This window comes from Doryrhamphus excisus, chromosome 19, assembly GCF_030265055.1.
Source record: "Doryrhamphus excisus isolate RoL2022-K1 chromosome 19, RoL_Dexc_1.0, whole genome shotgun sequence".
NCBI lineage: Eukaryota > Metazoa > Chordata > Actinopteri > Syngnathiformes > Syngnathidae > Doryrhamphus > Doryrhamphus excisus.
This window is the reverse complement of record NC_080484.1, coordinates 3,171,491-3,186,917: the sequence shown is the minus strand read 5'-3', so window position 1 is coordinate 3,186,917 and position 15,427 is coordinate 3,171,491. Positions and strand designations below refer to the sequence as shown.

The window sequence follows — 15,427 nt, the reverse complement described above, 5'->3', positions numbered from 1 at the left end:
ATGCGAGGGAAATTTAATGGAAATGCATTGGAACGGGACTGGAGATTTTGTCCGAAATAGGCGAAATCCGTTATAAAAAAATCCGATATATGCAATGAATTTTTATTGGAAATGCATTACAGAAAAATCGGTTATTTTTTATCTGTCAGTTGTGAGCGAATTTCCGATATATCCGAGTCCGATATATCCGAGGTTTTACTGTAGAAAAAGTTGAAATATTTGGAAAGTGAAAAAAAAATCCAAGAGCAAATAAGCAAAGGTCATACTAGTAATATGCTTTTGTCACCTATATCACAAAGCTGATATGCAGTTATGTCATGAAATATATAGAACTTCTTATCATATACAGTATCAGATTTGGACACCCCTCCTTTATTATGTCTACAAAATTGGGTCATAGGAGTTTAAGGGTGACTATAGGGGTGTTATTTCATGTCTAGAGGACTCTAATAATATAACAGGTTTCTATGCTCCAACCCGAAAAAAATATTTCATTTATAAATAAGGAATTCGATTTAGCGTAAAATCTCTTATCACCTTTCAGGTCTGGAATAATTACGGCAATAAATGAGAAATGCAGGGGTGTCCAAAGTACGGCTCGCGGGCCAGCTGGCTGCAACTCTTTTCTTTATTGGGTCACAGCACATTCTAAAAAAAATGTCTAAATGACAATGTCTAAATTCAGTATGGGAAAGGTTTGGTGACCCCAGTACTACAGCATCATGCATGGAATCAAACGTAGTGGTGCAAAGTGGTGCCAAGTGTGAAGACATACCTTTCTCTTTTCATAGTCACTGAATTTATTCTGCAAAGTAAAGTGAGACACGCTCTAGTAAGACACACATATAAAAGATGTTCTATAGCAGAGGTAGGGAACCTATGGCTCGGGAGCCAGGTAGGGCTCTTTTGATGACTGTATCTGGCTCTCAAGCGTTTCTTACCACAATAAAAATGTATTTTTGCTAACATTTTAAAGTAAACATCACGGAAATGACTGTTAAAAATAATATTCAAAATCAACAACTTTCTTATGCATTTTAATCCGTCCATTTATTTTCTACTGCAATACGGCCGACCATATCTATCTTTCCTGATGATATTTTCCAGGTCAAACACCAAAACTCGATTATTACTGGGTAATGCGGTAGTCTACCTCGGTCATTGAGATGTCAACATGTAAATATAAACTTTCCTCCTTTAGTCAAATAGTCGCCTAGCTAAAGCTGCAGAACTAAGCCTTCTGACAAAGATGGCCAAAAGAATGAAATACATGTACAGAGTATGGTGCAAAACCATGCAGCAGCAGAAGTTGTATTAATGGCAACAAGTATTAGATTTATTATTAGACACTGCGCTGCTCACAAAAGTGTGCTGGCCACACCCCATTGGCGTGGGGTAGTGTGCCTGGTCTACATAATTAGAGCTCATTATATCTAAAACTGTTGGTCTTATATAAAAATGCACACATTTTATTGCATTCAATGTTTAAAAAAATATATATGGTTCTCACAGATACACATTTTAAAATATCTGGCCTTCATGGCTCTCTTAGCCAAAAAGGTTCCCGACCCCTGTTCTATAGTATGACGTTGTGTATGTGCGTGTCATCTACCTGCCAGGACTCATCCAAACCGTCCACACAGTCTGAGTTTGATCTCCCGCCGTCATTTTCCAGCACTGGCAGGAGATACTGGGATGGAGGACAATACTCCTCTCCAAGCTCTAGGGGAAAAAATGACAGAATGACATGACAGAAAATAATTGAGAAGCACTAATAGAGGTGAAAAATCGGCGTGCTACGATCTATCGGGCACCGATTGGTATCGGCGATATCAGTGAAAAACCGCAGCATTCAGAACAAGCAAGTCTGCCGTGGGTGGGACTTCCTGTCTTTGTGAGATTGATTGAAGTTTTGCACCCTGCAGAACGTGCCTCGAAAATGTCTCACAGAAACTGGAGTTTGTTTTGTCTGTTTCTCATAACTTTTTAATCCTTTTTGTTTAATATTTCGAGTCTATGAAATTAAAATGACATCAATTTTCCTCATCATACTATGAGTTTTATACTCACAAAATTGCAACCATTTTAGTGAGAATATGATTTATTTTCTCGGAATATTTTGACTATTTTTTTTCCATTTCTGATGTTGTTAATTTTAAATATCACAACTATTTTGTAATATATTTTAATATATTTATTTATTTTAATATATCATTTTTTTTAAGTTGTTGAATAAATACATTTTGGAATAAATTATTATTAATTAAATTAATTAAAGGTATCTGTACTATAAATGTATTATTATTACAAATAATAATAATAATAATAATAATAATAATAATAATAATAATAATAATAATAATAATAATAATAATAATAATAATAATAATAATAATAATAATAATAATAATAATAATAATAATAATAATAATAATAATAATAATAATAATAATAATAATAATAATAATAATAATAATAATAATAAGACAAGGGTTCAATTCCACCCTCGGCCATCTCTGTGTGGAGTTTGCATGTTCTCCCCGTGCATGCGTGGGTTTTCTCCGGGTACTCCGGTTTCCTCCCACATTCCAAAAACATGCTAGGTTAATTAGCGACTCCAAATTGTCCATAGGTATGAATGTGAGTGTGAATGGTTGTTTGTCTATATGTGCCCTTTGATTGGCTGGCGACCAGTCTAGGGTGTACCCCGCCTTTCGCCCCAAGACAGCTGGGATAGGCTCCAGCACCCCCGCGACCCTTGTGAGGAAAAAGCGGTCGAAAATGAATGAATGAACTATTTTGTTCTCATAATAATGACTTTACTTCCATTGGAATTTGACTTTTTTTACTTTGTTTTTGTATTGCTGTTTTTTTTTATTGCAACTATTTTTTCTTGTAATTATGACTTTATTCCCTTAATATTTTGACTTTATTCTCATAACGTTACAACTTTAATGGTTGTTTTCTTTGCTTCTCATATACTGTAATTACAGCTGAGTTCTGAGTTCTCAGCATATGAACTTCATCAAAGCTATGGGTCTTCATTAGCGGTGTGTCGGTCATGAACGAACGGGTAAAAAAAGAACTACTTCTTTTTTGTGAACGGAATGAACGAGGTCACCGCCCCTAAAATACCTGTTCAGTTGCAAATGCTATTTTTTGATTGGCTGGAGAGTCAGTTCACCGTTTCCTTTTGCAGGACGGGACTATCGGCGTGCTTGCCTGTCTTATCCTATTGTCGCACCTCGCTCTGTGGGTGGGCTTAGCTGACTGAAAGACCGCCTTTCATTCATGACTGACAGTTGAGTTGGAACGAACGGACTGACTCGACATGGCTTACCGGGTCTACGTATGCACAGGCGGAGATCACAAGCTAACGACCAACTGACCGAAATGCACGGATCTTTTTACTGAATGAACCGGAATGATCTTGTTCACTGAAATGAACGGGTATACCCACCACTAGTCTTCATCCTGCAACCAGCCCCAGATAATGCTAAGATATGAAGGATATTTTATGGATGTGAAGTAAATCCTCACCAGCACACAAGAAGTTCTGGATGCTCTCTGTACCTTCCATACACACAGATGCAGGGGGGTAGGTCATTGTGGCTGCATCTAATGTGAAGCTCTGTCACACAGATAGTACATACAGAGATGAATCAGGCAGTTATTTAGCGGTAGTGCTACTTTAACGTTGACGTTTAAGCACATACCTCCAGCGTGCGTACATATGCAAAGGTTTTGGGAAGCTGGATGATGAGGTTGTCACTCACATCCAGCGTACGCAAGCTGCACAGAGAGCTCACCGACGATGGAAGCTCACTGAGACAGTTGCCTAAAGGGCGGTGGGGAAATAACCAAACAAGTCAGACACACATAAAAATATTCAATCGATCGCTCAGTAAGCACTGGACCTTTCACGTTGAGTGTCTGTAGGAGCCTCAGGTCCCCGATGGAGTCTGGAAGGACTTTTAAACGATTCTTTTCCACATTTAACACCTGAATAGACGGGCGTTAAAAACAAGTAAAGACAAAAACGCATCAAATTCCGCAATTGTTGCCGACTTCCTACCTGCAGTGAGGCCAGTTTCCCGATGTCTTCTGGGAGCGAACTCAGCCGATTTTCATGCAAATCCAAAACCTTGAGAGGAACCAAGAGAAGGAACATGTTTGCATGCTATTGGAAAGACTTTTTACACATCAAAGAACAAAAACATCAACACAGATGTTCTTTTTGTGTTCATTTTCCAAATATTTCAACTTTCTTCTTCAAGGGCACATATTGTGCTTTTTCCACTTTTCTGACCTGTAAATGTAGTTACAATGTCGTATTAAACCAGGGGTCTCAAACACGCAGCCCGCGGGCCAAATGTGGCCCGCAGGACACTAGTTTGAGGCCCCCGCCTTGATATGAAAGTTTAATGTTAAAGTTTGATATGGATGCTGTATGGTATCATGTACCCAGAAAAAATTATTACGTTTGATTAATGTTCATGTTAAAGGTTAAATAACTGTTAATAGTTATCCTCCCTATCCGTGTGGAAGTGGTAAGTTTTTGGCTATTTAAGTTTAAAGGAAATAACTAAAAGGCTACCGTTTTGGTCGCTAGCACTCTAGTTTGCGAGTTAGCATGTGTCTCAAGACAATGCAGTTGCGCAATATGTTGTAAATAAAAAGAGTATAAATGTGACTATAGCCGTGTTTTGTCATGTCTACAGGGCTCTAATAATGCTTTGTTCATTTTAATCTGAAAAAAATCATTTGTCTACCCACCAACTATATGTGGTTTTGTGATTTTCTTTATTCTTGATTTGTTTATTTATTTTTCATCTTATTTTGTGCAGAAAAATAAAAATTAAGATATTTGAGAACAGTGGAATGTTTTATCAGAGCTTTTATTGTCGAAAATCGGAACCAAAGAAAAAGTTTGTATATTTTTCTGTTTCTAATAAATGCGTTATTTGGTTGTTGTTTTTTTGGAAAACCTGATGTGGCCCAGTCTCACCCAGACCCTAACTCCAGTGGCCCCCAAGTAAATTGAGTTTGAGACTCCTGTATTAAATGATGCCAAAGTTTAAGATCATGAGGTTTGCTCATTTGGAAGTGAGCCCTAAAAGAAGTTTGGGATGGCTCAAAACACTCGGTTTCAAAAGGCGTGGTAAAACTGGCCCCTTGTGATGTCACAGAGGGACAGACTTCCTTATATGGGCGTGGTTGTGAGTCTGATAAGCTCTGCTCCTTGGTTTCTGTCGCTTGCAATGCAGGAAAGCCACATTTGTTTACATTTCCTAAAGACGGCGACATCAGGTACAAGTGGTTGGAGTTCCTGATTTTCAACGGCATTTCACACTGGACTGTTTTGTGAACACGGGCCAGTATGCAGCTGGACTAGCCGACCAACTTGCTGAAGCCTTTCCAATGTTACTTGGTCGTGTGGAGGAGTCAGAAGGGCAAGCAGTAACCGTTTATCAGTGTCCTAACTGTGTTTTTGTTTCTTTCTTTTGGGTCTTTCCCCAAAAGAAAAACACTTGTCTGTGTAGCATTATAGCATTGAGGAAGCCGGGTTGCTAATAGCTAACTTACTAACTTTTTTTACACACTGGTAGTCCCACAAAACACATTAGACGTTACAGATGCCGTAGAAAACATAACGCTAAATTCTAAAGCTACTATTCATTTTCTTGAGAAACTTTGGACTGTCCGGTCTCTACTTCCAGTCTACTTTCGGATTCAATTCGGGATCCAAGCTAACACAAGAGGAAAAATATGAGTTAAAAGCCTGATTAAAAAGGTATGTCTTTTATCTTTTTTTAAAAAATATCAACAGCCTCTGCAGTCCTGAGTCTCCGGCAGGCTGTTCCACAGGTGGGGGCCATAGTGGCTGAATGCTGCCTCACCGTGGGTTTTTGTTCTGGGTTCCAGGTTTTTGGTAGATTTAAAATGCCAGTGCCGGAGGACCGCATGGTCCGCGGGAGTTGATATGGTAAAAGCAGATCAGATAAATAAGAAGGTTAAGACATTTAAAAACCAGTAAGAGAATCTTAAAATCGATCCTGAAGCGGACGGGGAGCCGATGTAGCGACTTTAAGTCCTGCCACTAGCAGGTACAGAAAAACTTGTTCATGCTTTTCTGACCTCCAGATTGCATTGCAAGAAAAAGAATGCAAGAATAATACCAAAGTGTTAAAAAAATACATGAAGACATAGTTTTGTGTGTCCAGCTAACTTTACCTTCAGTGTGACGAGAGAGCTGATGTCACCTCCTTTGGGAAGCAGTGACCTCAGCTTGTTGTTGTGTATGATGAGGACCTGCAAGGTGAGCACATCGTAGTACTTACAAAAAGGTATTCAATCTGTGCATAATCTCTTCAGCTCTGTGTGGTATTCGTACCTTCTTCTGTACAACCTTGCAAATGGAAAAGGCACTTAAAGGAACCTGTGTAAGAGCAGAATACACACAGGAGAAGGTATGAACATGAATACTGGCTCACACTGTGTGTGGATGATTACCATACAAGTAATGCCTTGTTTATCGTGGTTAACTGGTCCTAGACCAGATCCTAATAAGATTGGTCATTTTAAAATGAAATATTTTCATCTGTTTAAACATTTTTAAAAATATTGATTTCAACATTATTAGAGTCGTCCTGGCATGAAATAACACCCCTATAGGCACCTTTGCACCCGTATTAATCATTATTGGAGACATAAGCTAAAAACTAAAATCATGCTGTTTGGTCACAGCAGAAAGGACACGCACCAGCAAATACAAATAGACGGTGTGGACATTGAAAGGGTGAAGGAAAATACATTTCTGGGGATCACAATAGATGAAAATATGAGCTGGAAACCTCATATTACAAATATACAACATAAGGTGGCCAGAAATATTTCAGTATTGAACAAAGCAAAATTTGTTCTCAATCAGAAATCACTCCACACTCTTTATTGCTACTTCCCAGCTACGAGACAGCTACTTCCCCCTGGCCATCAGACTGCTCAATGCCAAATAAGCCCCTCTACCTGCCCACACGCAAAACCAAAACTTTAAATTATTGTTATTTATTCTAAATTATTTGTACAAATTACAGTTTACGCTGTATATTGTTCATATTTGATGTCATCTATTTATTCTCCACATTTATTATTTATTATTTATTATTTATTATTTATTATTTATTATTTATTATTTATTATTTATTATTTATTATTTATTATTTATTATTTATTATTTATTATTTATTATTTATTATTGTGTGGAAATATGGGCTAATGACCTTTTAAAAATTAAATTAAATTAAATTAAATTAAATTAAATTAAATTAAATTAAATTAAATTAAATTAAATTAAATTAAATTAAATTAAATTAAATTAAAGAAAGCAGGAAGTGAACAAATGTAACAGTTACTGATTGTATCACTATATTGACACTTACTATGGGACCCATTATGGCATTGGATGGTCATATTACCTCGTACTTCGGAACGAGGTGCATTATTAAAAGTTTTAAAAAAAACCTTAAACTGTATTGTGGAAAGCAGGAAGTGAACAAATGTAACAGTTACTGATTGTAAAAGTACCAGATGGAGGGGTAGGATTTAATAAGCTTTGCTTCTTCCTACTCCTTTTGGACATGTGGAACTGGGAACTGATTATGTGTTCCCAACTAAATCATGACCATTACCATAAGCGAAAATAAGGTATGATATAGACTCACACATGGTAGCATTGTAAGAATGCCTTGTTGTTCTTTTTTTACTTCCTGTTCTGTACGGTACTTGCTGGCTATCTCATCAATGTAACATTACTGATACCTAGTGACCAGTGTAAAATAGTCCATATCATCACGTCTGCATCTTCTGAATGCTTTATATTTGTATTTTATTTGGCCAATTTTGTTGCTTGAAAATGTTTAATTCAGGTTAAAAAGGTTACAGTAAATACAGTAACTTAAACTCAATAATGCACAGTGGTCAAGTGGTTAACATGTTGGTCACACAGTCTCCGCTTGTGCATCTCTGTGTGGAGTTTGCATGCTCTCCCCGTGCATGCGTGGGTTTTCTCCGGGTACTCCGGTTTCCTCCCACATTCCAAAAACATGCTAGGTTAATTAGCGACTCCAAATTGTCCATAGGTATGAATGTGAGTGTGAATGGTTGTTTGTCTATATGTGCCCTGTGATTGGCTGGCCACCAATCCAGGGTGTACCCCGCCTCAATAGGTTCCAGCATACCCCCTAGTGAGGACAAGCAGCATAGAAAATAGATGGATGAAATAATAATAAACATTCTCACCTCCGAGAGTTCACAAGCTGAGATATCCAGGATGTCATCAGCACCCGCCTCCTTCGACTGGAGAATGAATGACAGTTATGAGCTTTTACGTGAATTACTCGATTTTTAACATATGCAGTAGAAGCATTGTCAACACAGAAGACACGACAACAGACTATGAAGGTCATTTGTTCCTTTATTACAAAAGCTATTATTTTTAGACACTGAATTTTGTGAATGTATTTTTTTAAATGGAATTTAATTTAAAAAAAATTATGTATTAAAATGTGATGTTTATAAATATGGCGTTTTCATAAAATCAGTGTCTAAAAAAGCGTTGGTAAGAAAAAAACATGACCCTTAACTGCATAAGTGATTGAAAGTGAATGAGTGTACAGCAGGGGTGTCCAAAGTGCAGTCCGCAACTGTTTTTTTTTTAATACACCGGGAAGACATACTATAAATATTATTTAATTAAAAGAAAACCAACAACAAAAATGGAAAAATCTGCATAAATTTTACAAAAAATAAAGTCAAAATATTATGAGGAAAATATAATTTTACGAGCATAAATTTTATATATTAAAGCAAAAATATATTATTTTAAATGTCATAATATTATGACAAAAAATAAAATAAATTTGAAAGTGAATGAGTGTAAAGCAGGGGTGTCCAAAGTGCAGTCCGCAACTGCTTTTTTTTAATAGACTGCCAACACATTCTCTAAATATTATTTAATTAAAAGAAAACCAACAACAAAAATGGAAAAATCTGCATAAATTTGACAAAAAATAAAGTCAAAATATTCTGAGGAAAAATATAATTTTACTAGCATGAATTTTATATATCAAAGCAAAAATATGTTATTTTAAATGTCATAATATTATGACAAAAAATAAAATAAAGGTTAATAATAAAACATTCGCTTGCATAAAAGGTATAATATTATGCGAATAAAGTCACAATTAAATTGCAAGAAAAATATAGCAGAAAGGGAAAAAACGGCTGTAATAAATAAAGTCAAACATAGTAAGAGAAAAACAACAACAAAAAAAGTTGCAATTTTCCATAAACTATTATATATGTACAGTATTATATACTCTAAACTATTATAAACTATGGGGAAAATTATGTCATTTTAGTGACACAGAGTTAAAACATATATATTTTTTTAAATGGCATTTTAAAACTTGTAATATTATGAGAAACAAAACAAAAAAACATAAAGTTGTAATTTTTGGAAAAATTAAGTTTGGAAAGAAAGGTTAATTCAAGCAATAAAATACATAAAACTTGCTTAAATATGCTTTTTTAACATTTTTTTAAACCATTACCATTACCATTTTCCTCGTCCTGCTCCTCAAACCAAAGGTTAATTTATTCCGTAATTACGACCTACAGACACAATATCTACTTTAAGCATCTTCCTCTGGATTTTGGGTGCAGAACATTTTGTCGACATTGTGGGTTTTGTCAGGAGAAAAAAACACACAAAGAAGATGGCCTAAGGAGATTGGTTGAAAATGCCCAATCAGCCAATCAGGACAAAGACAATGGGCGGTGCAGCCACCTTGTGATGAAGCACAGAACTACAACACTCAACTTCCCCATTCGGCCTGTAACAGCGTTCATACACTATGAAAAAAAGCACTAAAATTGCAAAGAAAAAATGTCTGAAATGAATGCATAGCGAGAGTGGATGGGTTTAAAAAATAAAAAATAGAAAACTTGTCCCTGCATCCTTTGATTTTTCAGTGTTCAGCGGCCATTAGTGGAAACATTTTGGACATCCTCGGTTTATGATTTCGCCTCTATACAGCACCACGATGGATGTGAAATCAAACAAGCAGGTGTATTTGAATAGTGTACATTTCATTATATTGTCTCGTTGCCAAACAGGTTACACTAGAGCAGGGGTGGGCAAACTTTTTGACTCGCGGGCCGGGGGGGCAGACTATATATTTTACACGTAACAGTCCACCTGGTATTATTGTATCTGTAAAATTGTCATGCAATCTGCTATTATTATTTATTATTTTATATTTATATTTAAATATTTTAAAAATAATAAAATATTATAATAATTAAAATAACATTAAAATAACAATTATTATATTATTATTGTGTAGAATATGCAAATATAACAATATTATTATATATAATTAATATAGGGCGGCACGGTGGTCTAGGGGTTAGCGCACAGAACTCACAGCTAGGAGACCAGGGTTCAATCCCACCCTCGGGCATCTCTGTGTGGAGTTTGCATGTTCTCCTCGTGCATGCGTGGGTTTTCTCCGGGTACTGCGGTTTCCTCCCACATTCCAAAAACATGCTAGGTTAATTAGCCACTCCAAATTGTCCATAGGTATGAATGTGAGTGTGAATGGTTGTTTGTCTATGTGTGCCCTGTGATTGGCTGGCGACCAGTCTAGGGTGTACCCCGCCTTACGCCCGAAGAAAGCTGGGATAGGCTCCAGCACCCCCCGCGACCCTTGTGAGGAAAAGCGGTAGAGAATGAATGAATAATTAATATAATAATTAGCATTAATATAATAAATATAATAATCATAATAGTTATAATAATAATATAATAATTATTATTTTAATTTTTATTATTATTATGTGCTTGTGTCTCTTTTTTCAGGAGCACTTTGTAAACAACAGACCATGTCAAACAACGAAATTGATACAACCATCAAAAGGTTGGCTCAGGCCATGATGCCAGGTTGTATGTTGAGTTTAAATTAAATACTTTTGAAAGATTGGGCGGGCAGTATTCAAACACTTGTGGATGTGGCCCCCGGGCCGTAGTTTGCCCACCCCTGCACTAGAGGCATTGATTGTCTTGCCAAACTAGTTAGTTTCAAATAGTGTGTGTGTGTGGAGATGCAGACTTAATAACATGTACAAATTTATAGTATTCAACATGCGCTAATTAATACTAATAATAATAATGACAACGCATCATACCCGACACAGCTGATACTCAAGTCGCTTCTGGGAGTCATCGCTGGGTTTCTTCTTTCTGAAGAACAGAGGCATTTTCTGTCCTGCCTGCGCTGCTCACAGTCGGGTCTTCTCGGTTTCACTTCAGTCAGTCCGCTTCAACAAGAACCACTTGGAAGGCCGATGGACACGCTGGAAAACACGCAAGGCATCTCCTGTATCATATAAGTATGCACATACAGCGGAACCTTGGTTCCAGAAGGTCGAACACTAACCAAAATGTACTCTAAACCAATCAATTTTTCCCATAAGAAATAGTATAAATCAGGGGTCTCAAACATGCGGCCCGCGGGCCAAATGTGGCCCGCAGGACACTAGTTTGAGGCCCCCGACTTGATATGAAAGTTTAATGTTAGTGCGGCCCGCGCAAGTTTGATATGGATGCTGTATGGTATCATGTACACAGAAAAAAATATTACATTTCATTAATGTTCATGTTAAAGGTTAAATAACTGTTAATAGTTATCCTCCCTATCTGTGTGGAAGTGGTAAGTTTTTGGCTGTTTAAGTTTAAAGGAAATAACTTGAAGGCTACCGTTTAGGTCGCTAGCTCTCTAGTTTGCAAGTTAGCATGTGTCTCAAGACCCTGCAGTTGCGCAATATGTTGTAAATAAAAAGAGTATAAATGTGACTATAGTCGTGTTTTGTCATGTCTACAGGGCTCTAATAATGCTTTGTTCATTTTAATCTGAAAAAAATCATTTGTCTACCCACCAACTATATGTGGTTTCTTAAGTTTTTATTATTATTATTATTATATTTATTTATTACTGATTGATTGATTTTCTTTATTCTTGATTTGTTTATTTATTTTTCATCTTATTTTGTCTAGAAAAATAAAAATTAAGATATTTGAGAACAGTGGAATGTTTTATCAGAGCTTTTATTGTAGAAAATCGGAACCAAAGCAAAGTTTATTAATTTTTCTGTTTTTAATAAATGCGTTTTTTGTTGGGTTTTTTTTGGAAAACCTGATGCGGCCCAGTCTCACCCAGACCCTAGCTCCAGTGGCCCCCAAGTAAATTCAGTTTGAGACCCCTAGTATAAATGCATAAAAATGATCAATGAAAGGGATTTAAAAAAATGAACATTCAAGGTTCCTTTTATCTTCATTTAGAACATGACTGAAACACATGAAACACCCTAACCAGGGCGGACTCTAACCAAGGTTCCACTGTATAATATACTGAAATTATGCAATAATGTTGAGAATAATATCAATTTTTGGCAATCATTTGTAGGCAATTACTGTCAGGCCTACCACAGTTCTGATTGAAATAAGGAAGAGAGACCTGTTTATTTATTGCGGCCTTCAAAATAAAAGTGCTGTACGCGCCATACTAATCATCTAATTGTGTCAACAAAATAAGGGCGTAATAAAAAATATCTGACATTAATAACGGAAGTGGAATTACATAAGTCTTCCTTAATTTAACACACGTGTCCATACTTGTCCCTACAAAAATCGAATTTTGTAAACATTCTAAAATGTCAATATGTTAAGAATTTACATAAATATGCTGTACATGTGGTCGGGGGTACGATTAAAAAAAATACCAGAGTAGATTAAAAAAATAATTGATCTGATCTGTTCCCTTTCCTTCCCTCCAAGAAGGGCGTGTCTATAGCACATATGATGAACGTATTGTATTACTGTATGCTTTATTTGGAGTTACATAGCGTAAACAATGCATTAAACTAACTTGTTAACACTCATAAAATGTGCGGCAAAAAGACATTGGAACGTGCTGAACGTATAAATTACATGTATTTTTATTCATACACAGATGCTGAAGTGTTTTGTATTTCCGGGTGGGCGGGGCTTCCCGTTAGGTCAAATAAATAACTTAGTCATCCCTATTAGGTGACTGTGTGGGTAATATGATGTCTTTTCATCTTTTTTTTACACCAAACATGTTAAGTTGTACGCATATAGGTCTAATCTAATCTAACTATGCTATTTATACGTCGGCGTGGCATTGTTAGTTATCTAATAACTAGCTAATAACAACAAGCTATAACCACAAGCCGTCTACGACTACATTCATAACAAAAGGTTAGTTGTCAAACTCACATTCTTGCTGGATTCCTGGTTTCTTGATTTTAAAAAGTACCGATTCCTCTGTTGTTAAAACACTTCTAACTCGATCGTTTGAACGGCACAGTAGACAAAGTCTGGTTATCTGCTGACAATTTCGTCAACATTACTCGCCTAAATTACAAAAAACGCATGGAAAATAAACACAAAGTGATTCGTTTCAATAAAACGAGTCCTTAAACACGGAGAGCGTTACTGTCAACACAGGCAGACAGTCGACTTCTTCGCTTTGTCTTTTACTGCACTTTATAGTAGTTTGCTGCCCCCTGTTGGTCAGAATGTGTGTATACAGGCACACTACTCATCTGAATGACTTGATATCAGGGGTGTCCAAATGTTTCTCCAGCGAGGGCCACATAGATGAATATTAAAGGATGTAAGGCCAACTTTATTTTGTTAAGTAACTCGTACATAAAAAATGGAAAATAAAATATCATATATTACTTTCTTCAGTTTCTTGTTCACAGCTAAAAATATTTTGACAACAAAAATAGCTGATTGTTGATGTAAGAACTTGATCAAGTTTGTTGCTGTTGTTTTTTTCTAAATATTTCTTCTTTCTTCTTCAGTCGTCATACATTTTTTCATCTTAATATTGAGACTTTATTCCCAAAATATTTTTACTTTATTCCCATAATTTAACCCTTAGATACACGAGTGACTGGACCCTACACTCTTCCATAAGTGGCTCAAAAATGACCCATACTAGAATCAATGCCTTTTTATGCCAATTTTGCCATTTTGGTTAGGAATAATCACTTGTATGATATTTAGTATTATATTTAGGACCACACAAGAATGATTTCATGTTAGAAACATCTTCATTTTTCACTTTTTTACATCTTTGAAAAAGAAAATGACCCCGTACAACAATAGAAAATGTGAGGATCCATGGTGTGTTGCATAAAGATAAGTTAAAAATGTGAATGGCATGATATCAAAAATATGATTTTTGAGGAATACCTGGAATATGAAATGATAACAATTTTTCATTACGGAGATATTTCAAGAAAACAACCTGACCGGGTCATTTTTGACCCACTTATGGAAGGTTGGGGTAGTAACTAAAATTTCTTAAAATGTATAAAAGATAAGTTAAAAATGTGAATGGCATGATATCAAAAACATGTTTTTTGAGGAATACCTGGAATATGAAATGATAAAAAAGTTTCATTACAAAGATATTTCAAGAAAACAAACTGACCGGGTCATTTTTGACCCACTTATGCATCTAAGGGTTAAAAACTTAACCCCAACTTCGAGTTCCAAAAATGACACTTTATTGTTTTGTTTGTTTTTCATGATGTTATGACTATTTTTGTTTAATATTTACACACTAACCAACTAAAATAATATGACTTTTTCCTCATAATATTGCAAGTTTATTCTCTCTAAATTACAATTTTTTCTCATTAAAATGCCACTTTTTCACTACGTACTTTACTTAATTTTTGTCCATATACTGCTTTTATCAATTTCTGCAGTTTTTAAGACCGTTTCCAAGTACTTCAACTGTATTTTGGCAAGTTTCTTCTCATAATTATGACTTTACTCCCATAATACAGTATTTTGACTGTAACATTCTAACTTTGTCACAACATAATTTTCCAGGAATTATGGAGTTTCCCATCCTATTATGACTTTAAAAAATAACATATTTTTCTGTAATATTTCACACTTATGCTACTAAAACAACTTAACTTTTTTAATCATAAAAGTATGACATTGGGGCGGCACGGTGGTCTAGGCGTTAGCGCGCAGACCTCACAGCTAGGAGACCAGGGTTCGGTCCCCCCCTCGGCCATCTCTGTGTGGAGTTTGCATGTTCTCCCCGTGCATGCGCGGGTTTTCTTCGGGTACTCCGGTTTCCTCCCACATTCCAAAAACATGCTAGGTTAATTAGCAACTCCAAATTGTCCATAGGTATGAATGTGAGTGTGAATGGTTGTTTGTCTATATGTGCCCTGTGATTGGCTGGCGACCAGTCTAGGGTGTACCCCGCCTTACGCCCGAAGACAGCTGGGATAGGCTCCAGCACCCCCGCGA

General features: G+C 36.1%; 1 protein-coding gene across 1 annotated transcript in view; it reads right to left on the bottom strand.

Moving 5' to 3' along the window:
- Positions 1-13,595, bottom strand: part of lrsam1 (leucine rich repeat and sterile alpha motif containing 1) — a 30,531-nt gene extending 16,936 nt beyond the window's left edge. The window contains exons 1-11 of the mRNA XM_058057191.1: positions 13,358-13,595; positions 11,248-11,415; positions 8,299-8,355; positions 6,395-6,439; positions 6,235-6,312; positions 4,076-4,144; positions 3,918-4,002; positions 3,717-3,838; positions 3,541-3,631; positions 1,613-1,722; positions 776-805 (exon numbers count right to left, since the gene is read on the bottom strand). Coding sequence (XP_057913174.1) covers positions 776-805; positions 1,613-1,722; positions 3,541-3,631; positions 3,717-3,838; positions 3,918-4,002; positions 4,076-4,144; positions 6,235-6,312; positions 6,395-6,439; positions 8,299-8,355; positions 11,248-11,319 — 759 coding nt within the window. The 5' untranslated portion in view covers positions 11,320-11,415; positions 13,358-13,595. The remainder of the gene's footprint in view (positions 1-775; positions 806-1,612; positions 1,723-3,540; positions 3,632-3,716; positions 3,839-3,917; positions 4,003-4,075; positions 4,145-6,234; positions 6,313-6,394; positions 6,440-8,298; positions 8,356-11,247; positions 11,416-13,357) is intronic.
- Positions 13,596-15,427: the final 1,832 nt, after the last annotated feature.